This window comes from Nelumbo lutea, chromosome 6, assembly GCF_056320005.1.
Source record: "Nelumbo lutea isolate HS-2025 chromosome 6, American lotus-T2T, whole genome shotgun sequence".
Classification (NCBI taxonomy): domain Eukaryota; kingdom Viridiplantae; phylum Streptophyta; class Magnoliopsida; order Proteales; family Nelumbonaceae; genus Nelumbo; species Nelumbo lutea.
Window position 1 is genome coordinate 24656331 of NC_142689.1, and position 25572 is coordinate 24681902.

Here is a 25572-nt window from a genome sequence, read left to right on the forward strand (position 1 = left end):
GGGTTGGTGCCTCCTTTGGATTGAATCTTTTGTTATTTAATCAAAGAAAATATCATAATGAAAAGGGTAAAATACAAAACCTCCCTTCAAGTTTTTGATAATTATAAAAACCTTCTATACAGTTTCATTTTAGCAAAGACCTCCAATCAGCAAATACTTCCCTTAAAGTTAAAGAGATTATCATTTTTTCAAAATATATATTTTACCCTTTTACAAATTAATGTGCATATGTTTTTGTATTTTGTCTAAAAAAAGATGGGGGTTTTCTTTTCTTTTTCTTCTGTACTCTCTCTCTCTTTCTCTCTCTCTCTCTCTACTCTACTCTACGTATGTGGTATGCCTATGCTAAAAGAAGCAAAAGTCCATCAATGTTCATCAGCGCCTGTCCTCCGTCAGATCCAGTCCTCCATTCTATTGAATCACCTTTAGAATCGGCCCCCCTTCCTCCTCGCCCTTGTGTTGCACTCTCCCTGCGGTGCTAGCATCATTGCTCAGCCAACCTCCTCTGGCGGAGCCACCCCCTCCAAAAATCACTGCCAAAACACTTATCCCATGCTCTTTCCCTCTTCCCGCCATCTTCGTTACCATCTCTAACAGCATTGTAACGGCGAAAGCATGGGCCCTTAGCTCCATCGCTCCCTCTAAGACCATACGTAGCAATTCCAGTGCAGCTAGCGCTTGATCTGCCGCTAATCCTTCTAGCTCCGCCACTGTCTCCACCACCTCTGCAACCACTCCCGCCTCCACGGCCATGTTGCGTTTGCATTCTATTAGGCATAATGCCAACAAAACTTTTGTTGCAGGCTTGATACCTGCTGGATCTTTCAAAAATCCTACCATCACACTCATTACCGACGGTGGGTAGATGGGGTCTCGGCTTCCATCAGCCAGCGGATTTGGTACAAGAGAACGTTCAAGCAAGTGAAGAGCTGAAAGCCGAGCACTATCAAAGCCGGCACAAGAGAACGTTCAAGCAGAGATTGTAGGTCCGCCGAATCTTTTCATCATCTCCATCTTTGGAAAGAAACAGAGAGAGAAGAGATAAGAGAAACCCAGGGAGGCTTGGAACTCTGGTTTGATAAGAATGGTCTGTAAGGGTTTTAAAGATGAAGGGATGACCTTTTTTGCTACTCTTACATGAGCAGAACTTACAGATTTCTCGTGTGAGACTCCGTGAATGCTTTAATGGCGAAGCAGTTGAAGAAGATGAACGGTGTTCGAGCGGATTATGGAGTGCACCACCATTCTGCCACTATGCGTTGTGAGGAAGAAGATGAATAGTGTTCGAACGGATTATGGAACTGCTGAGATAGGGCTATTTTAGTAAAAACATATGCACATTAATTCGTAAAGGGCAAAATAGGTATTGTGAAAAAATTAACAACTCTTTAACGTTTTTCATCTTGGCCATTGACGGAAGGATGGTGTTTGTTGAATTTTTAAAAAATAAAGAGAAGGTTTTTATTAAAGTGAAACTATACGAGACGTTTTTATGATTGTCAGAAAAGTAAGGGGAGGTTTTTGTATTTTAAAAGACCTCGTTTGATTTCCTTATTTTCTTGACGACAGATTCCAATCCGAGTGTCATAATAAATGACCTACTTATTGAAATGCAGATCCTAATCGCTTTAGGGTTGTTTTATTTTACCTTTCATTCTGTTCGTCCTGTTTAGGGTTTCTTTTGGGACGATAGGAACGGTAGAGCGGCAACACCAGCGTCAGCCGCCATGGTTCTAAAGTACGTTCTTCTTCTTCTTCTTCCTCTTCCTCTTCTTCTCTCGGTGTGTACGTTTGTGTCTGTCTCTCTGTGAAATAAAGTTGAGATTTATTTAGAGTAGTCTTTTGCCATTGTTTAAATCATAGAAATATTTATTATTGATGCTTGCTATCTCCCTGTTTCACATGTTTTAACGTTTCGATGAAGTTAAGTATGTCCAACAGCTGATTATATTCAATAGTCGTCGTAGGTTTAGGTCATTTTGTGGACTTGCAGATGAAATTATGCTTGACCGGAAATGGGTGTTTCTTCAATGCGAACTATTTCTCGTATAGAAATCTTTAGTTTCTACTTAGGATTCTGAACCACCAAATGGTTGCACCTTGATCCTGTCAAGCTCGCAGGAAATAATCTTTTGAGGGCTACGAGTTTTTGACCAAAAATTTCACTTATGCTTGGTGGTTATGTGGCTAGATTTAGCGATGGATTGATTTAATGAGACCCTTAAAATGTACTTATATTTCTATTTGATGGGTGGTCTACCACCTAGATTTGGATAATCGAACTGCTTTAGTAATTTGAATTTCATTCAGGTGAACAACAGCTTGTGGCAGTCTCAATTATTCCGGACGGTGGGATTATTATCATGATTTGTTTCGGTTTTATCCTCGAAGGATGTTGTCTATAAATTATCCATTTAGAATGGTTCATTTCTTCGATTCCGTTAATTGAGCATGTTAATAAATTATCATTATCATGATAATTGAACATGGGTTGTAGTTAGATATGATTTAAGTGCCCATATTTGAACAATGGGTATGGTATTAAACAGAACAGAATGACGAAACGGGATTCGTGTTGCCAACCCCATATGGTCGGGGTTGACTTGGTTGATGATGATGATGTTAATAAATTCTCTATTTAGGATGAATAATTTCTTCAGCTCAGTTTATTGAACGTGTTAATAAATTATCACCGTAGTCAGAATATGTTTGACTTATTTAGTTTTTACAGAGTACAGTAGAGTGGTCTTTGTAAATTTATCTCGGGCATTCTAAGTTTCAAAAAATCAATCGATGACATGTGCAGTGACTTGTAAAAAAAGCCCTCCAGAAAGTTTCTTTTTCTTTCTAATGTATTTTTTTTTTGAGATCAAAACCAGCGTGCAACAGTTATTGTCATTCTACAACTTGATAAAAGTAAGTTTAAGGATATAACCATAGCTCTTCTGGTGGTACCCATCTAGCTTAAAGATTTGTGTGGAGGTGTAATTTAATGAAACCAACAAATTACAAGATAATTAATTTGGAGTACATTTGTCTTTCCCTGTTCTTCTTTTGTAATTGTAAATCATCAGCTGAAATGTTGGGTATATGTACAATTGGATGAGCTTGCAAAGAGAAACTGCAATGCTAATTCCCAAATCTTAGGTTCTATAGCATTTGCAAAAAACTCTTACATTCTCTACCTGTGGAATTTCAGAACTGAACTCTGCCGCTTCAGCGGTGCCAAGATTTATCCTGGTAAGGGAATCAGATTTGTACGTGCAGATTCTCAGGTAGGAATATGTCCCTTGTCTCTTTTCTCCTTTCTTCTTCTTCCTTGTGGATTGCATGCATGTGTGTATAACCATTTGCTTGATTTAACCATTTGTACTTGATGTTTCTTCTGATTTATCAATACAGGTTTTTCTCTTTGCCAATTCGAAATGCAAGAGGTATTTTCACAACCGACTGAAGCCATCAAAGCTTACCTGGACGGCAATGTACAGGAAACAGCACAAGAAGGTAATATGATGTTTTTGAAGTAGAAACTCTCTCTCTCTCTCTCTCTCTCTCTCTCAACCTTCGACTCGCTTCTTGATTAATCCCGTTGATGTCCATTGACACTGAATCTGATTCTTGACATACCCACAGGACATTGCTGCTGAGGCTGTAAAGAAGAGGCGTCGTACCACTAAGAAACCTTACTCAAGGTCAATAGTGGGTGCTACCCTGGAAGTGATCCAGAAGAGGAGAACAGAGAAGGCAGAGGTCCGAGATGCTGCAAGGGAGGCTGCTCTTCGGTGTGTTTAGTTCCATGTTTCAATATTTTCTTCTGACGACTCTAGCTATTAATATTGTGTAGCTTCTGCTGGTAGTGGGCAAACTAGATTCATTTGAAAGTTTTAGCTTTTCTTAATGTTAAAGACGCTAAATGTCTTGAATATTATTATGCAGGGAAATCAAAGAGAGGATTAAGAAGACCAAGGATGAAAAGAAGGCAAAGAAAGCAGAGGTGATGGCAAAGTCACAGAAGACTCAGAGCAAGGGCAACTTGCCGAAGGGTTCTGGATCGAAGGGCCCCAAACTTGGAGGTGGTGGTGGAAAGCGCTGAGCTGCCAGCATTTGCAATTTACTTGCAGGGATTTTGATATAAGTGTTCGCCAAACGTTGCCTTGATACCCTTTCCTGTTTCTAGCTTTTAATTTTGTTTCATTTTGTAGGCTCTGTTTCTTTGCACTTTGCAGATCAAGTTGGTTGATTTTTATTAATTTTATTTGTGTTTGTGAGGACTGATCACTGAAGAGTTTAAACGAGTAGTGGAATGACCGAGTCCCTACTTTATATATGGAAGGATCCCCACTTAATTAATATAGAATGAAGGTGGAGGGGAAGGTGATGCAAATTTTGTATCAGGTTTTGTGTTGCAAAATTTACATAGCCAAAATCTACAGTGATAGATGATAAATTGAATTGGGATGCACCAATGTTTTATTTAATCAGTGTGAGGGAGATACTGGGCTGGATCAGGTTGTGCGCTAGCTGGGTGCAGCTCCTATGGTAAGGGGCATAGGCGCATAGCTCGATTCCAGGCAGGCAGACCCTGCTCTCACATCACGCTTCTCAAACACCCTAAACAGTAGGCACTGATACATCCCCTTCTCAAACTCAACTTGCAACACAGTTCTTAGATGACGTTAGTAGATAAAAGCCTCCTGTCTCTTAGCACATGATACATGGACAAAAACCTTGCCTCACCAGTCAACAAGGTTCTAAATATCGATACAAATCCGGTTTAGGAGGGCTGGTTTAAGGCTCCTCCATCCCCTGAACAGGTCAGAACACAGGTGTATCTGGGTGCTCCCAATATGATATGTAACGACCCATATCAGCCGATACGTGTCATACTTTAACCTTGCTGGTCAACGGCATCTTTAAACAAGGACTATTTTATAAAACTGATATGAACAATCTATGCTTTTTAAGTTCTTTGAGCATTTATTTTGGTGGTCAAGTTTTCACTGTTCTAAGGTTGTAGGGGTCTTTTTATAAATTAAATACGAATCAATTTAATTCCAAAATTTATGTATATTAGTCATTTTTTCTGTTTATGTTAAAGATAAATCAGCAAATCCGTGCAAGGTTTAAAATATCGATACGGGCCAATGTGTTGATACTTTGAACCTTGAATCCGTGTGCAATTTGAATAATGAGGGAATGTTTCAATATTTAGGTAATATTTAAGTGAAATGTCAGGGAGGTTTAAATCTTTATCCATTAATAAATATTGTCTAATGATGGATCTTTCAATTTCTTTTTCTCTCAAAAAGTTGAATTGCTATGATCAAGTCGGGTTTGGTTTGGATTCGGCCAAACCCAAATCCAATCTGGTTATTGATACTTTGTTTCAAAACTTGGATTGGATTCAAATTTAATCTAAATTTGCTTATTTGTCTTAAATTTATCTTTAAAATGGTGAATTAAAAAGAAAATAATTATTATATACAAACAAGCATACAAACATACAATTATTAAACATATGTTAATTCTAAGATCTAAATCCAAAATAATCAGATTGGGTGTCACTTGGCATATTATGATAGAAGCTCTTTCGTTCAAGTAAACAAGTTAATCATTTTACTTTTAATACCCTTTTTTTTTTTTTCTTTAAAGGGCCGCTTTAACAGACATCCATCTCCTCGCTACAGTTGGGTTGGGCTTTTGTGAATTTTTGAATGAGTCTGGCTCAAAGGCCCTAGCCCAAAGCAGTGTAAAATGATAAGTTGGGCCAACCTGAGTTGTACCCCTAGTTGGAGATAACATGTGGATGTTCTCATTCATTAGACATTCAGGTTGAAGTTTAACGCACCAAGTACATCAAATCTGGACTCCCTTTCCAAGTGTTAAAATGTAGAATAGTTAACCAATCATATATGACACAGTTTGATAGGTTTTCTGGCTGGTTGGGATCAAATCTCATTACCACTTGGTTGGGGGTTATGGATCTGGACGTTAACCAGACAGCGGATTGATCAGGTAATGAGTTTACCCTCCTTGGAGTACAAATACAAAATATGTACAGTACAAAATCTTATATTTTGTATTATTTTACATGTTTTTACACTACATATTTGCATCTGTACTCCTTCCAAACTGACCCTAAACCTCTCCTCCTTAGGAATGGTCAAGTTGTGTTGCGATGTTAAATGTAATTGAAAAATTTTAGGAGCCGAATCTTACCCTTTCCCTCTAAAGCAAGAAAGAAAGAATGTCAAAAAGATCATCTTTTGCAAAATATAATAGATTTAGAATATTTCCAATCAGGGAGACCAATGAAATCCCGACCATTGCCTTTGATTTCTTAATATTAGATAAAAATTTTTATGGTATTGGCTTTCCGAGTGATCCCAACATTAGGTTGGTCTGCATCCATTTCTCAAATCGAATTGCTCACAACATTAGGAGGGTAAAGAAACCGTTGTTCCCGAGTCCAATGGATTTGTAAGTTGTAACAGTTCTCTTGGTTTGAAGATTCGAAGAATTAACAAAAGCAAAATAGAGTTTTTGATGGTTCTATAACACAAACTTCTGACAAGGGAGGTTTTAATCCATTTTGAAAAAAAAGAAGGAGGTGTTATCACTGTATTCGTGTCTAGACCTACTCATGGGTTGGGCTTTTACTTTTTATTAATAGGATTTTTTCAGGCCTGAATCCGAGCCTGGTCTGATCAACGGGCCTATAACTTAGGCCTAAGCTTGACACCCCTTAAAAGCCCTAAGCCCGATGCTCGGGCCTAAACCCGAAACCCAATCTAACAAAATGATAGATTTTTTCCCTAATAGTATAATATTGCCACAATGCATCAGGTTATCTGAACTTGCCTGAACTGGAGTATTTCCTTAATCGTTAAAGGATGAACAAAAGCGGAAACCAGAGGAAAAGTCCCCGGAATAACTTCGGAATGACATAGAGTTGCTTTATACTTGTACAGAGGCTGAAATTTTTTATTTTTTTCCTCTTTTATCAGCAGTCCTACATCTTTTTAACCATGTAAAGTTATTCAGCTAAATGTGGGTAGAATTTATACTTGTACAGAGGCTGAAATTTTTTATTTTTTTCCTCTTTTCTCAGCAGCCTTACATCTTTTTAACTATGTAAAGTTATTCAACCAAACGTGGGTTGAATTTATACTTGTACAGAGGCTGAAATTTTCCTAAAGATGAAGATGATTATGGGCAAATTTAATGAGAGAGAGAGGATTCACCACCGGAGAGAAAGACTACCTAATTAATGGTGTCTATGCCTAAGAGTGTGAGAGTGAGAAGATGGAATGATGAAAAGAGGGAAATGGGAAAGGTGGGCAAACTTAATGAGAGAGAGAAAGGACTTATTGCCGGAGTTCACTAGTGGCGCCGGTGCTTGAGTCCGTCGGTTCTAAGAGTTGAGAGTGAGAATGAGAACTGAGAAGGGTTAGTCGGTTTAAGAAAATTTAGGGTTTAAAAGCTATATAAAAGTCGGGTCGGGCTTTTGACAAATCTTGAGCCCAGCCCAAAAAAAATTGAGCCGAGCTTTTAGGTCCGAAGTCAAGTCTGTGGGCTAAAAACCTTGTTCAAAGACCATCTGAGATAATTTTTTTACGTAAGATCCCTAATTATTGTTGGGATTGAAGGCCATGCCCAAGAATGGGGTGAATTGAGTATAGCTTAAAAACATTGAATAGTTCATTCTTACATACTTTCCCCTAAATCTAAAGTTGAGATTTATTAAATAAACATTCAATATAAATTGTAGCAAAATAAAGGCTTAATCAAAATATTCGGTAGTTGTTCAAATGATTAACTTGGCCTTATTTGGCACTAGTTTGTGCTTTATACTTTCAATATCACCATAGTGCAAATTACATGGTATACTTTTGGCTTCGTGTGTTTTATTTCAATAGTTGTTTAGATAGAAATTTATCAAAAACATGTTTTTCAATATAAAAGTAAATAATGGTGTTTGAATACAACAAAATGTTTCATACGTGTGCATGCCATGTGGCATCATATATGGATGTCATGTGACATTTAAATATGGGCCATTGACATATAGATGCCATATGGTAGCATAGATTAAAGTTATATGGAATACATGTGTCATTAATTATATTCAGATGCCACGTTGTGGCACATATATGCGATGTGCACGTGGAATTTGAATGTTTGATTGACGGCATGCGGATGTCACATGACAACATAGATGAATGCCACGTGTGACTGAATACATTAATGTGCATATGATTCATATGGTATTTATATATGTTATTAAATAAGTATCACACGTGCGATTGACTCACACGTTTGACAAGTGTAAAGTAGGTCAAATGATCAAAAAGCATGAAATATTAAAAGTTGAGTTCGTGCTTTCTGTGTTTTTTGTTCTTTTACTTTGTTTTTTTAAAAGAAAGAATATTTTAAATAAACATGTTCCACTTTTTGTACTTTCATGCTTTTGAAAGCATAAAAAGTATTTTCAAATGTACCACCAAACAGGGCCAAAAATAACTTTTTAGTGAATAACCTGTTGCAACTTCAAAACAAATAAACGACATGACCATGGTAGTTGTAGAGGTTAACAATTAAATATAAATATAATAAGAAACACAAGTAATTACTAGAAAGTAAATAATTAAATAGTAATTGAAAGTAAGTGAAAAAAATTAAGTATAGAAGTTGCTAAACAAGTTAATAAAAAAGTGTGTAAATAAAGATTCAACAAAAAGCAAAAGTAACTACTGAAATGTAAAGGTAGCTCAAAGTAAATGAAGAGAAATATAAAGGAAGTTGCACAAGATGTGTGTGCGTTGAGATTTACAATTGGAGAATAAGGACCAACCATAAATTTGTAATTATGAAAATGGCCAATTAATAAGGAATAATCATCTTTAGGCTTAAGTAGTTGGAAAGCTATTACCGGAATCTTAAGGACAAATTTGACTTTTGAGTAATTGATGGAGTTGAATAGAAGATGAAGTAATAAATATAAACTATTCACTTAATACATTCTTCATCTTTGTTGAGTTGTTGTAACATTAATATTCTTGAGTAGTTCTCAAGCCCTTGAATTCTTATTATAGCCATTTTTATGATTAAAATTGCTTTGATCATCCCTATAAAGAGAGATTGAACATGGTGTTGAAGATGTGAAGTTTAGGCAATTGAATCAAGTAATGTTTTGATCTTTTATCTTCATTACCATGTTTTTTTTAACCTAATTTTACCATAGTAAAATTTACTTAAATTAGCTGCATATTTAGTATACCATTAGTACTGTCAATGCGTTTGTTATTATCAAAACACATATGTTTAGTCGTAATACCTTACCAATGGCACTACCCAAATTTTTGTTAAAACCATTATTATTTAGGCATAACAGACATGTGATAAAGTGAGTCCTTCCAACACCCCTTTTTCCAATAAAAAAACATAGAAGTCTATTAATAACCACTCTCAATCTCTTTAATGCCCCTTCATTTAACTCTCAAATAAAAAAAAAAGGAAAATTTGTTTATTTTTCTTTTATAAAAAAGTTGTAATTGATCCAACCCTTCCACCCTATTTCTTTACAAACCCTACTTGCTTAACTCCTTATCTCATTTTCTTGTTTTTGCTAGGAAGATGGACCATGGGACAAAGTAAGTCAATTACATTGGGAATTAAGCAATAATTATGGGATCTAGGAGTTACTTCAAAGAGGAAATGACAACAAAGTGAGTTCAAAGAGGATTTTGTAAATTCAAGACCCTTCTCGCCTCCCTAAGGCTCCCAACTTGTGCCTTACCCATAACCCATAGTGGATTGGATTTTCAAAATCCAAACCCTCCCCACACAAAAAAACACAACACCCTCCCCAACCGTACCACCCTCACATTTGAGGGTGAGACGGGTTGGGTCTAGAACACATATAATAAAGTTAGTAAAGTTACTAAAATAATTTAAATTAGTAAAAAATTAATACAATCACTAAAGTTAATAAAAAATTATTATCATATGTAAGCATTAAACAACCAAAATAACATGAGCAAATATCAAAATTTCCAATAAGTGAATATTTTTTTAATTATTTTAAGCATTAAGAATAAATTCAATGTATTGGTCGAGAAGGGTTAAGGTTTTGACAAAAAAGTACGCTGCTTGTACCTATATGTTTTAAAATCCCAAAACCCATCACCATCCCAAAATATATTTTTCAACCAAAAGAAAGGAAAACCCATCAAGGTAGGTGCCCGCCATGTTGGGTTAAAATTGCCATCCATAGCTACAAAACCTATAACCCAAAGATATAATAGTCCTTTCACCCCTCATATCATTTATGCATTCTCGATTTTCTTGAGCAATATTTGTGTTGTTTATATTGTGAACCTCTAAAATATAATTCTCTTAATATAACTTTTTCATTACCATAAGCCAAAAGAAATTTATATAACTTGACCCTCCCATAAAGAAAATTTCTAGCTCCACCATTGGTATAAATGGCAAGTTATTAGAGTTTTGGAACTCATTATGGGTTTTGTATCCCATAAAATAGGGCTGAATACATGGAACTCCTAGCTCTTCAACCCAATCAATATTTAGAGCCCTTCATATGCCCACAAGGTTTTTGAAAACACTCTTATCCATGAGGGAGTTTTCCAGTTTGAACTATTTTTCTTGTTGCAAATACAGAAAACAAAACAAAACTGGTTGATCTTAAAATGAATTCGTTACAGGAACACAAAAAATTTGTTCTTGATTACACGTGTGTGTTTTGTTTCCAAAGTTGAAATGGAAAGTGTGTTATTGAACACGCATTCTTTTTTGGTTAGTTAAACATATTTCATAACTTATAAAATTTTCATACGACAAAATTTATTTATTTTATTTGAAATCCATTACTTTAATCGTTTCAAAACACGCATTGTTTTCTTAAACAAAACCACATTGTTTTTGCTTTTCAGATTGCCTTTTTTTCTTGATGTGATGATTCTAAAAACAAATGAAAACAAAAACATTTAGGTTGGCATACAACCCCTTAAGTGGGTGTTTGGTGTGGTTGCATTTTTAGTTCAAGTGCCTGCATTTGATTTTTCATTAGATTTCTTGAGATTAAGTTGTTAGGTCACATCATACAATACATAACAATTCATTATTATTTTGAATACATATATGCCATTTCACTCTACTAGGTGCACATATGACACCTAAAGTGGAAACACCCCTTTGTTGGGGGAAACAACCTTTCTTTATGCACATTATTCTATACAAATGGTAGTACAAACAGTTGTACTCAATTTTTTCAGAGGTGAAAGTTGGGTTGTGTTAGTCCAAGGTTCAAAGTATCGAATACGTTTAGTATATCAGGAAGGCAATTTTAAGATACTTATCGAGATACGCTTTTGATACGCATCCGTATCAGAGAAAAAAATAAGATACACATAGGAAGCACTATAAAAACTTAAATATAACATAAAAATACATCAATAATACTAAATATAAGGATTTAATATATATACACATTAAATTAATATATTTTAATAGAATATGGATATGATATATCAACAATATAGTAACACTGTATTTAGTCCTTATGGGAGATCATAATAAAAAATAATTAATTAGTATTTGTTTTTAATTATGAGAATTACAAAAAAAAACAAATGATCTATATATATGATAGATCAGACATATATTAAGAATATATTCAATCCTTATGGGCAAATTACAATAAAATATAATTAATTAGTATTTGTTTTTAATTCTGAAAATTACAAAATAACAACAAAAAATCATATTTAAAGAAAAAATATCAAATGATCTATGGATATGATAGATCATCCAAATATTAAGAATATATTCAACCCTTATGGGTAAATTACAATAAAAAATAATTAATTAATATTTGTTTGTAATTGAAAATTATAAAAAAAAATCAAATTTGAACTAAAAATATCAAGTGATCTATGGACATGATAGATCAGCCATATATTAAGAATATATTCAACCCTTATGGGCAAATTATAATAAAAATTAAATAATTAATATTTATATTTAATTCTGAAAATTAAAAAAAAAATCAACCAAAAATCATATTTGAAGAAATTCTATCAAATGATCTATGGACATGATAGATTAGCCATATATTAACACTATATGCAGTTCTTATGGACAAACCACAATAAAATATAAATAGTTATTATTTAATTTTTAATTCTAAAAATTACAAAAAGTTCACTCTTTAAGAATAAATGCCAAATGATCCATGAATATGATAGATAAGCCATATATTAACAGTATATGCAGTTCTTATGGATAAATCATAATAATAAATAAATAAGTAATATTTAATTTTTAATTCTGAAATTTACAAAAAAAATATTACACAAAGAATTTCAAATCTTTCATGGATATGGTAGATCATGCATAGGTTTCTAACATATTAATTTCTTACATTTAAATAAATAACAAACATTTTTTCAATTTTCTTTATTTTTTATTTTTTCCAATTTTCCTCACAAAAATCCATAGATCTACACATATAATAAAAAAAAATTGTGATTTTTTTTACATGGGAAATGTAGATCAACTGAGATCATAACACACTCAAGCATTCGAACAAAAAAAAACAACAAATCAAAAGGATTAAATGAAAAAAAGTTGAAAAACTCACCTATTTTCGCAATATTTTCCAAAACTTGAAAAATCTTCTCAAATCTTCACTTTTGATGCATTTTTCTTGGTTTTTTAGTGGATCTAGCAATGTAGGCAAGTTTTTCAAATATTTGGAGTGGTTTGGGGGAAGGGGAGAAGGCTTTTTTAAAAAGCTTTTTTTCACTCGTTCGTTGTTTTAAGTTCCGCCCGTATTGTTTTGGTGGCATATCGGTCGATACACCATTGTATAAGTAGCATATCGACTAATATGACATCAAAACACCCTCACATCGTATCAAGGTCATCCCTAACCCAACCCAAGTTGTTGAACCCTCAATCCTAAAATTTCAAGTTGGGTTCAGCTTGGGCTTGGGTTGGTTCAATTTCTCTACTTCCGTTTGTCAAATGTATTTATTTCTTAGATTGTAAGGGTTCATGATAATTCAATAATAATGTTATTATTTGTAAATGAACATAATTATCATGTTATAGAAAAAAAATGCCTATAAATTAAAAATTCTTGACATACAAATCTACAATATATATACATACATGTATAGAAATATAAATAAATAGATAAATACATATATACATAAATATTTGTAGCGAAAAGACACCTATATATATATAGTTGCATGGTTGCATACACATACATGCATGAATGGTAAATCCACATATCACAAGTATTTACATGCATAAATACTTATGTATATAATATTTTGCAAAGTTAAATTGAGTTCATACTTTTCAACCCTAATAACCTGAACTACAACCCAACCCTAATTTTTTGTAGCTGGGTTTGGGCTAACCCAGCCTCGGTTTGAGTCCTAAACTTTTCCCAACCAAACAGGATTTTTGGAAGGTAAAACCAAAACATCCATGTGGTGTTCAATTGGACTTTAAGTACAAAAGCAATGGAACCACAATACAGCCATTCCAAAATGCTACCTAAGGTGGTGTTTGGCATCAGATGCCATTTTTTGAGAAAACGGCGCCATATCAGTGCCACGTCAGAAAAATCAGTGCTTCAGAAAATAACCTCTTATTTAGCATCGTTTTTTTATAAAAAAACGTTGCTCTACGCCATGCCTTTGAAATTGAGAAAGTGTGGTATGAAGAAATGCCAAATCCAATGTTTTCTAAAAAAACAACTTGTTGCTGCCAATGGTGCAATGATGTGGCATCATCTTGGGGGTGGATAATGTAAAGCACTGCTGAAAACGGTTATATAGCAATGGTACCAAACAAAACCAGTATTGTTTTCTCAGAAAACAACTTATGTGACAACATCAATGCCAAACAAAAAAAAATGAGCTATTTTCTGAGAAACGGTGTGACAGATCCTCATGCATACGATACCATTTTCTCATAAAACATCTCTGAAGCATTGGCATCGATGCCAAACACTTGCTAAATTTGTAGGAATGATAGGTTGTGGATCCAACCTTAATGGAAACAAAATCCCCCTAAAAAAAGAAAATCCGTATAAAATTTTTCAAAATATAAAATTTGAATTATTAATTTTTTTCCAAAGCCTGATGAGCAAAAGAACTCGTGCAATCCCTTGACAGCAAGTGCCATCCCCAGAATTCAGCTTGACCCAGTTCCCCACCTGTTGGACTCATCTGATGTTGCCTGTTCATATCACTTCGATCGAGCTCCGCCTCTCATATGAGATTTCAGTATATTCAATTTGTGGTTAAGCACCATTGATAATCTAAAACACATCAATCTTTGCATTTTTTACATCAACCTTTTGAAATGACAAAAGGATCTTTAATTAATTACATTCGTATTTTTTTTCATGGTTATTCATATTCAAAGTCCATGGTTTATCAATTTATCCAAAAGTTGGTAGCAACTTTAAGCTGAGTTGGGATTTGGGCTTGGCTCGGGCAGAGTGATTTAACTGAGTTGGGCCAACTTTAGGCCTAGGACGAACCCAAATGTTGAATTTGATAAAATTTGTTCAAATTGAAACTTTCTATTATAAGAATACAAAGCAAGGTTTAGCTGAACTCTTTAGCTGTTAAGTGGGTTATGGAACCAATGATAAGTTTTCATGCCAGTATTAAATAGATGAGACCCACATCAACCTCATCATTGGTTCCACAGCCCGTTGAATAGCTAATGCATTCCACTAATCCAAATTCAAGAATACATTGGGTGCATCACCTTACTAAAACACAACAAAGAAAGTAGAACTTTCAAAAATATTCATTTAGTAAAGATCTCTATCTATATGTTCAATATAGGTATTTTTAATTATAAAATTTTAAATTAATAAAATAAAATGATTATCTATTATTAATTAGGTAAAATTCTAGTACAAGATTAGCATATGGATGACATGGATGAAGGCAACCAACACATCACCCATTTAGATGATACTAGTAAGTGTACATTGCTTTGTATGTGGCAATTTTGGATGATGATGATGATGGTGACGATAGTAATAATATGTTTCCAGATATTTTTTCAGTATTTTGTATGTTTCTGTATATAAAAATAATTCTTATTTATCAAATTTACTTTTGTTTAGTATGATGAATATCTGATATTAAATATGTATTCAATTGATTCTTATAAGATTTATTAAGTTGTGTAATTGTTTTGAGTTTTTTTCTTCTTTTTTTATTTTTTTTATTTAATTACGACATCAGTGGTTTACATATTTGACCTAAAATCTTGAAAACTACCTCTCTCTATCTGCAGGGGTAAGGCTGTATACATCTATCCTTCCCTAGACCCCAGATTGATGAGACTCTTGTGCACCAGCCATCCCTTTTATATTTAACCTAAAAGGTTGAACTATTGACCTACCATCAAACATGAGGACAAATTCACTTTTGGATTAGTGTTGAATTTTGTATTTCATTACTATCATCAATAAAAACACTTATTTCTATTACACATTTTTCTTTAATATGATTACTAAAATATTAGAAATGTAGTCATGTACCCAAACTTTTCTACTTTTATTTTTTATTTTTGTTTGATATGATGAATATATAATATTAAAAGGGGCAAAACAAAAGATAAGTGCATTTTAGTTAAGAATATGATTCAATAAAAGATTATGGGAGTTGTTAATACCTTAAATAGAATACTCAATGAGAGGGAATTAAATAAGGTAAAAAATAATAGTTCAAACTGCATTTTTGCCCTTACAACTAGATAAGGACCAAATTAAATCAAACAAAAGTTTTACACTCTTGTTTGTACTTTTAATAGTGGTATAAATCTATTTGATGCGCATCTCAAATAATAGCACAATTCCTCCACATGGTTTACACAGGAGTGCATGCCTTTTATCCATATCCTTATCTATTTGTTTGTACCTATTGGCAAGTAGCAAGTAGGGTGGCAACTACCTATCAAAAAAAGGTAGGGTGGCAACTCAGGTGTGTTGGGTTGTGTTTAAGTTCAACCCAAGCCCAACCCTAAGGGTTGCAAATTCAGGCCCAATCTGAGCTTAATTCAACACGAATCAGGTTCAGCCCTATAGGGCTTGAGCAGGTTGATTGGATTTGAAAAAAATTATTATATATTTTTATATAGCCATCTTCCAATGGGCTTTATGATCCAATTTAAGAGTAGAGTTGATATATATATATATATATATATATATATATATGTGTGTGTGTGTGTGTTTGTATTCGTTTGAGCGGGTTTGCGTTGGGTTGGGCTAGCTGGGCACAAATTGGGTTGGACTGCCCAATGCCTCAACCCAATTTTAGGTCAAACACAACTTTTCTAGCCTAATCCTAGTCTACAACCTAAAAGCTCAAGCCCAAACAATGCAAAAACTTGGGTTAGGTTAGGTTGGCCCCACCCAAGTTGCACTCCTACTAGCAAGTAAGTCCATACAAAGCTGGGGGTTGAATAGAAATTTAATTAGGTTTGTGTTTTGATATCAATTTGGGTCCAATCAAGGGTTCATAATTTTAGCTTGGTCTTGGTTTGGCTCTTAACCCAACTCAACCCAACCTATTCAATTCCTACTTTATTAGAGAAAGTCAAATGGTTTAAGAGATATTTAAGAGGAAAGGAGGGATTTAACGGGGGAGGAAAGATATTACAAGCATTCACTTTAGGGTGGGATGGAGGAAGAGAGATGGAGATTGAAAGAAATAAGGTTCTAGAAAATATCTTGTCATTAGAAAAAAAATAATGATGAATTTTATTATAGAAAATTAAAAACTAAGATGGTTTTTATTGTGATCTTTATATATTTAATAATTTAATTTAAAAACTAAATAACCATATGTGTGAGAAATGAGAGAAGAAAGAAATCTATGTGAGCATTTAGGTGTCGGGACTCTTGCCCTCCATATTTCTTCTAATTATCCTAATCTAGATATAGATGGACAAAAGGTAGTTTTTCCTTGTATGTCATTCAATAAATGAAATCTAAATGGAGTCCTAGGTTCATGGGGAACATTAAAAACCTGGTAACACATTAATATTTTCAAACAAATGTGCATTTGCTAAACTTTGAATTCAACTCAAGCCTAACTAAACCAATCCAAAATTTATTTGTAAGTGGAGTGAATATGGATTCATCCCAGTTTGGTACATTTGATCCAATCTTATGATTGATCTCTGAATTTCACATTGTTGGGACAAGAAAATATAGCTTATTATCATAAAAAAAGGCTATTAAGGAGGAATGTAATGTTGATTGTTTCCCTTCTTTCTTTAGAAAGCCAATATATCAAATTTAGAACTACAAAGCTATGCACACCGGGTTAGCAAGAGTGAACACATAGGTGTTTTGTAAGGGTGCTTGCGGTTCAATTAACTGTACCATAGTTTTTTTTTGTTTTTTTTTGAAATCAAAGCAGTCCTATCGGTTTTTCTATATTCCTAAACCGATACCACTAGTTAATTGGTTGATCGGTTTTGGTTTTTAACGAGCTTGGTTCTTAGGTTTTTTGGTTTTTGATATAACATATATTATAAATAAATATATAGAATATGATATTATAAATAATAAATGACATATAATATATGTATATATATAATATAGATAATATGTAAAATATATATATACACACACATAAATACATATATCAATCGGTCCGGTTAACCATATTTTTCAGTTCAGTTTGCTCTTTTAGTTTTTTATAAGCACCCTAGTGTTTTGTGCAGATGGAGCCCATTGACAAGCTTATCTAGCCGGTTTACACAGTTTTGTTTCTAGCCCAACTAGCATTAAAGCTCTAAAAAGAGTACAACCCATTAGGCTTATCAATGATGTCCAAAAATTTATACCCTAATCCCGTGATCTAATATCCATTTTGGTTATCTCTCATTCAGGTGATGTGTTCATGTAATCATATTGGATTTGGATTTTACAATCTACACCCTATTAATAATTGGATCAGATTTGGGTTTGTTTAGGTTTAATCCGATTATATTATAAATACTATTAATTTACTATATATAAAAGTTGAAAAATAATAAAATTTTTAATATTTGTATTTTAAAAAATTAAAGCAGAATTGGATTAAATCTAAATATAATCATAATCCATTATTCAAATTAAAATATAAGGTTTTATCACTTCTCAAAATCGTTTCTAGTGATTCTTGTGATTCTGAGACTGAGAATTGCGTTCGATTTTGCCCTACCCCAGTTTCTCAAAATTTTATTTTATATGAATTTTGATGTATACAATTGAAAATAAAATTATATATTATTTAATTATTATCGGGCCATGAATCGGACTAAGCCATGTTTTTATAAACTAAAAAAATAAAAATTAAATAAGATCTTAACATTTTATTTTATATGAATTTTGATGTGTACAATTGTTTATATATGCATTAATAAAATGAAATAATATAATAAATTTGAAAATAGAATTATATATTAATATATTATATAATTATTGTATATAATATACGGCCCGAACCCTTGCGGGCCTGTGTTGTGCCATAGGCCGAGCTAATCCACGGGCCAAGTCTTAGGCTAGGCGGGGCCATGAATAGGCTAAGTCGTGTTTTTTAATAATGTTGAAAAAATAATAAAAAATAACATAAATTAATAAAATGGACAAATTTAAAGAAGATATTTAAATTTTATTTTAGCCCAAATTTGCATAAGCCCATGCTGTGCCACGGGCCAGGCTGATTCGCGGGCCAAGTCTTAGGCTAGGCCAGCATGATTTAACAATATTTTTAATAATTATAGAATTTTACTTAATAAATAATAGTATTTTAATAAATATAATATTTATTAAAAACAATATTAATAATTATAGTATTTTAATAATTATTAATATAATTAATCTAAATTATTCGTTTCACTTTTTTCTCAATAAATTCCGTATATGGCACGAATCCTCGCAGCCTTGTTAGTGGTGAACTGGTGATAGTAAAGTGAATTAACCAACCATAAGTACAAAGAAGACTCCAACAGGTACCACGCATTAAAAGCATCTTCCTCCGCAATAATTTGGCATGCAACAAGCTTTTTCACGAACAACAATCCTTCACAGGCCGCGTTTGGAAGTGTTTTCGCACCTAAATGGGCTTATGAAACGACACCTTTTGAGTTTTTTGAACTGCATCGGCCAAATTAGGTTACTACAAATGTAAAAACTTAAATGGGGTTTTTTATATAATTTTTTCAGAAAGCTTATTTTTTAAACTATTTTTTTGTGATGTAAATTTCTCTTCTCCCTAGGTTAATTTACTAGTAGCTTGCCCAGGCTAGAAGTTTGTGATGCAAATCTCCTTATACCTTGGTCAACTACATTAATGTTTCAATATATTAGTTTAGAGTAATTGAATTTCAACAATGCAAAGTTAATGAAAAAACACTTGTAAAAAAATCCCAAAATTTGATGAAATTCATTACTAACAAGTAATTTTATGAAAATTCTTGGGATATTGTTTATTTGATCACGTAGTAGTAAATTCCAAAATTAAAGCTATGTTTGGAAACGATGCAAATAAGTGTGAATGTAAATATGTAGAGTGTAAAACGGTTCATATAAATTGCAAAGTTAGGTTAGTTTTGCACTAATAAATTTACCTTCTTACCAAACAAACTTTTAGCTGTAATGCATGCAAACACTAATTCTAATAAAATATATGCCTTTTTTTTTTTATTAAAAGCCCATTGAATGCAAATTTACCTCTTTTTTTATTGATGTACTTTTACATCTCATTGTCGATGTAAATATGCATTGAAAAACATAAATGCATTGTTGCCAAACACAATCAAAACTGAACCAGAGTGCAAATTTACCATGAAACAGGATTTACACTCCATTTGCATCGTTTCCAAACGCAGCCTAAAGAAACAATAATTGTTTACATAAAAATTATAGAACTGAGAATGATAGGGTGCAACTAGTATATTAAAGGGTAAAATCCTTAAATTACTCCTATGTTTTAGCAAATGGCTGCTTGAAAAATCACATAAAGTACCTTAAGATTTTTGACAAATGACAAAAATCCTCCCCTACTGTTAGTGCACTATTACAATCCGTTTGCATGTAATGTCACACGACTTGGATAATTTTTCTTAATTCCAAAACTGCTATTTTGCAATTAATTTTGCTCTTCATTGTTCTTCATGATCAATAGGGGTTACTATTGCGATTGGTGGCTGCTATTTATATTTGAAAATTTGAATAAAAATATTCAAATGTTACGTTACCATTTTGAATATCTTAAGAAGAATGAAGGATAAAATAATATTTTCCATCTATCCGTTTAATGGATGATATGATGATGATTGTCAATTGTCATAAAACTTAAGGATACTTTAAATGATTTTTCAAACAGGAAGGTAAATTTTAGTCTATTTGCTAAATTATTTTACCAAGTTCATTACTTGTTTAAAGCTAATTAATCAAGTTATTTACTTTTTCTACAAGTGATTTAATCCAATCGTTCACAAAATGCTTTTGTACTCAAATAGAATGAATCCCAATTTCTAAGTACATACAAGGTTAAAAAGAGGTTAATAACTTGAGGAATTATCGTAAAGCCTAAAAATGGCATGAAAATGACTGCACTTACATGATTATTAAATTCTTAGCACCAGGATGCATGGTTTCTGATAGTCATATTAACCTGAGTAACTTTTTACTTTCTTATCACTTCATAAAATAACTAGCATTGTAAACAAATGAAACGATGAACAAATTGTTATATTTGGAACCAGCCATGATTAACTAATTTGAGTTAATATTGTGAATTTACTAGCTTATAATTAAGTGAATTATAAGTCTCTGCTAGAATCAGTCAAGAGACTTTATCAATTGAGTCCATCACAATTACATTGCTGTTTATGTCTTCCTTACCAATAGGGGTGTCTATTGGTCCGATCTAAACCCGACCAGTATGAGTCCATCACAGATGGGCCAGGTTCAATCTAATTTGTTGAATATTTTGGACTATTTTGGACAAGTCCAATTCAATATTTGCATCACCCAATCTGTTCAAATTGGTTTTAATTTATATTAGTTCCAACCCAAAATCTGGTCTATTAATACCTGTATTCTTATCTTATATCAATAGATCAGATATTGGTTTAATCTGACCCAATCTAATATAAATTCATTACAGATGGATTAGGTATAATAAAATCCAGTAAATATTTTGAACCAGCAAGTTTGGACTGGGCCACCAATTCAATATGTCTTATTGGTCCATCTAATCCATCCAAATTGATTTTGATTTTACCAGGGCCCTACCCAAAACCATCATTGACACCCCTACTTACCAACAACAAAACCATAAAAACATTACATTCTAAACAAGTTTCTTTTTTTTTAATTATTATATATGTGTATACAATTTATGTATCATCATCATCATTGTTGTTGTTTATCATTAGCATCATCATACATTGAAAGCATTCAATATTGACTCATTAGTTACAATTTATTAATGTTTGATCTTTATTGTAGCATATTTATTATATTTCCATTAACATATACCACCTGCATTAGTATATGGTATATCAATAAAAGCTATTAAAATGCTGTAAGTTTTCATTTATATAAGTTTTTACAGTAAATTGGTGCAACAAGACAATAAAAACATCAAGCATATAAAAAAAAAATTGAAAAAAAAGCCTCAATATGTTGCATTTATATCTTACTCTTTTTGCTTTTTTCTTCTTTATATTAATACCTTGAAAATTAAAAGGCACCCATATTTATTTGGGATAAGTGGACTGGATAAGTCCACCTCAGAAATCTGAATTGCAGCCCCCTTCTAATCTATTAGTAGCCCCCACTATAAACTGCATCCTGCGGCATCAATCCACAGACAGGATTCAGTTCATCCTTAGAAATTCTAGCACCACCTAGGGGTGGACTGAACTATAAAAACCCCTTTTGAGGTTAAATTATTATTCAACACATTATGGGCTATAGAACAAAAAAATGTTGATGAAGAGATAATATATCAACTATGATGCCTTAGTTAGTAGGGTGTTTAGGGGATGGACTACCAAAAAAATGAGTTGGAGACTTCAGATGTGCCTGTGAGGTTGGTGTGAGGTACACTTGATCAATCAAGAGCAGATCCCAATTCCAAATATATATATATATATATATATATATATAATGTGGTTGTTTTCCCAAGCTTAAATATGATGCAATATTTCTTCTAAAAATTTGATGATGTAGTAAAATGTCATTTATTTATATTTGCAATTAAAAATATAACAATAAAACGATGATAGAAAAATGGAGATAATAATGATGTTTTTTAAGAGTAGAAAGTACGAAAGGATTAGAAATGATGTTTCGTTTTTCTGGATTCATTTTCAATGTGATGAAATTCAATGCTTTTTATTACCCTTTTTTTTTTCTAATTTTTGAAGTGAACAGTTGTCAACCCTAACACGACTTGACCCACTCTCATTTACCTTAGGCTCCGTTTGGTTTGTGGGATGGGGATGAGAAAAAGGGAATATTCCAAAAATATTCCCTTTTCTCATTTGTTTTGGGGGAAAGAGGGGGATGGAATGAGAAAAAGGTGGGATGCGAGATCACAAAATCGTGGATTTGGAGTTGCACCAAAACAATGTGACCCCAGTGGGAAAACTCGAGAAAATCATTTGAAGGGATGTGCCTTCTACTTCTACAACTAGAGTAAGGCGACGGACCTCCTTACCACAGACCAGCGGCAATGGCAAACAGTCCCCTTCTTTTCGACAGCGGTGGCGAACCAGCGATGAGCAGTCTCCTTACCATTGACCAACGGTGACGGCAACGACGATGACCAGTCCCCATTCCTTTTGACAGCGGCAACAAAACAGATACTGTTCATTGCCTTCCCTATTCGAACAAAGGAGGCAGTGGTGGCACAGCCCTTCACCTCTTTCTTTACTGTGTGGCGGCAACAAACCAAATATGTTTCATTCTCTAATCGCTATTTTCTTCGCCCCTTTGCATTTCCCTCTTTCTCTGGTCACCGCTGCAACTCTCGGTAGTGGCGCTTTGCCTTCTCAACACTCCCCTCTTTCTCGGTATTTTTCCTTCTATTTTCACATATAAACCAAACAATTGAAAGATCAATTTTTACACTATCCCATTCCCTTCCATCCCATTCCCATTTTTTCCTATCCCACCTAAATCTTCCTACAAACCAAACAAAATCTTAAGAAAAAGGGGAGAGAGTGAGGAAGAGAGAGAGAGAGAGAAAAACATGGTAGGGTTCACGGGGCGAGACATGTAACATGTTTCATCAAATGGCCTCACATACATTTCCCATCATGGTTGAATAAGGTGGTCCCATTGAAGTGGGTTGGAACTTTAAGGAGAGAGAGAGAGATGGGTTTTGAACTTTTGACTCCATGGTCCTCACCTATTATCATCAACCATTATTAATGAAGTTCACCGCCTGCCATCCCATTCCACACCGTTCATTAATACACTCTGATAAAGGAAGATTTGGCCCGACCTCTCTATTACGTGACACGTGGCAGAAACAACAGCTCGGCAAAAGGGGCCAAGCCTACGTGGGAACAAGGGGACACGAGCGGACTGAACTCCCTACCGGGGGCCCGAACTGATCCACCTTGTAACGGCTCGGGATACACTTCACTGAACTGACCTTGTAACAGCTCGGGATACACTCCGCCAAACAGACCCACCTTGTAAAAGCTCGGGTTATACTTGCCAAACTAACCTTGTAACAGCTCGGGATACACTCCGCCGAACTGACCCACCTTGTAACAGCTCGGGTTATACTTGCCAAACCTTGTAACAGCTCGGGATACACTTCGTCGAACTGACCCACCTTGTAACAGCTCGGGACACACTTCGCCGAACTGACCCACCTTGTAACAGCTCAGGATACACTTCGCCGAACTGACCCACCTTGTAACAGCTCGGGATACACTTCACCGAACTGACCCACCTTGTAACAGCTCGGGATACACTTTGCCGAACTGACCCACCTTGTAACAGCTCGGGATACACTTCGCCGAACTGACCTGCCCTATAGATACCTCCGAGCTCAAAACCGCCTCGCTCAGCACTTCGCATCACTTGGCACCAAAACCAAACAACTCGTACCACGCCTGACACTAAGGAAGTTCGTGCCCAAGGGCGCCGCGCCTGACTGACTTGGGATCTGACGTTTGGCGGTAGCATCCTAAACGGCACCTGCCACCGCCACTGACCCCGCCATCTCCAGTTAGATAACGGTTAGGCAGTGACGGTTCTGTCTCAACAGAAAGGACGACGGCCAAATTGACAAGCACAAGGGTAATCATACGTGACCTGACAAGGGCCCCGGGACGAGTGCACGAGATGACTATAAGAGCCCCTGCCCCCCGACAACGGAGGTATGCAAACTTTGCGCTATCTGGTATTACCTTGCTTTTGAAGGATTCTAACTTGAGCTTCGGTGCCACTACACCGGGTTCCCCCCGGAGCTTCTCTATCTCCTCCATTTCAGGTTCCCTGCTACCCCGTTCGGAAGCAAGGCAGCGGACAGCTAAGACCGGTCGGATTGCGCTCCATCAATTGGCGCCGTCTGTGGGAACACGCTTCAAAAAGCCTCCCTCCAAACTTCGATAACCCTTTTCTCCAAAAAAAAACCCAACACTCATGGCCTCCTCCAGCAACACCGGACGTGGCACGGAGACAAACGCCACCGGGGAACAACTTCAAGTCCCCGTGGTGTGTGTTGGATAGTTCACCATCCCCCTTTCGGCGGATGGGATCCCCAGCTTGAACGCACCACAAGCAGTGGCACCCGTAAACCCTCCTACCACAAGCATCCCCTTTCCTCTCCCCATTGAGACAACCTTCACTGAACCGGTTGTCGTCCCCCTGGCATTTAGCCAAAACCGGTTGGAGGACCTGATGCAGTGCATGCGGGCAATGCAAGCCCAAATGCAACAGTTCCAGCAGCACCAGCTTCACCAGCACCAAGTATTGCACAACATCTCCCAGTATCACTATCAATAGTAGTTCCCCCATCTGCCACTGAACCAACCACTACTTCCGCCTCGCCACCCCGCTCCGAGGCTGGTCAAGGCCTCCCCGCAGGATGGGTGCCCCCACCAGGTGAAGGCCTCCCGGCCCCAGAACCACCCCAACAGCCAGGCCTCGTCCCCAGGCCGAAGAGAGAAAAATGTCATCCCCGCCTCGCAACTCGCAGGCGGGTCGGGAACCTCGCCCACGAGGTCGGCACCCCGCCGCTCCAAGCCCGAGCTCCCGCTCACCGAAAACCAATTTGCACCGCTGGCGGTAGACTACCAGCATTTCGGGCCCATCGAGCTCGGTAACACGGAGGCCAGCAGCGCCAGCACAAGGCCCGCTCAACAGTAAATGCGCCGGCGAAGTCATCGAACCGCCACCCGCGCCTTGTCAGAATTCAGAGGCAAAGACACGAGCTCGGACGAGGTAGGGGCTGCCCCGGCTCTCTCCGTTCCTTCCCC

The 25572-nt window shown here is 35.2% G+C and overlaps 2 protein-coding genes across 2 annotated transcripts; one reads left to right on the forward strand and one right to left on the reverse strand.

The window, feature by feature from the left end:
• Window positions 1-411: 411 nt before the first annotated feature.
• LOC148848004 (uncharacterized) lies at window positions 412-849 on the reverse strand. Its single transcript, XM_088951298.1, has one exon. It carries the CDS (start codon window positions 847-849, stop codon window positions 412-414), a length of 438 nt encoding a protein of 145 aa, XP_088807424.1.
• A 712-nt stretch (window positions 850-1561) lies between these two features.
• LOC148848005 (large ribosomal subunit protein eL24-like) lies at window positions 1562-4394 on the forward strand. Its single transcript, XM_088950424.1, has 5 exons — window positions 1562-1738; window positions 3200-3275; window positions 3403-3504; window positions 3634-3782; window positions 3937-4394. Exons 1-5 carry the CDS (start codon window positions 1728-1730, stop codon window positions 4091-4093), a joined length of 495 nt encoding a protein of 164 aa, XP_088806550.1. The 5' UTR covers window positions 1562-1727; the 3' UTR covers window positions 4094-4394.
• The last annotated feature ends 21178 nt before the right edge of the window (window positions 4395-25572 follow it).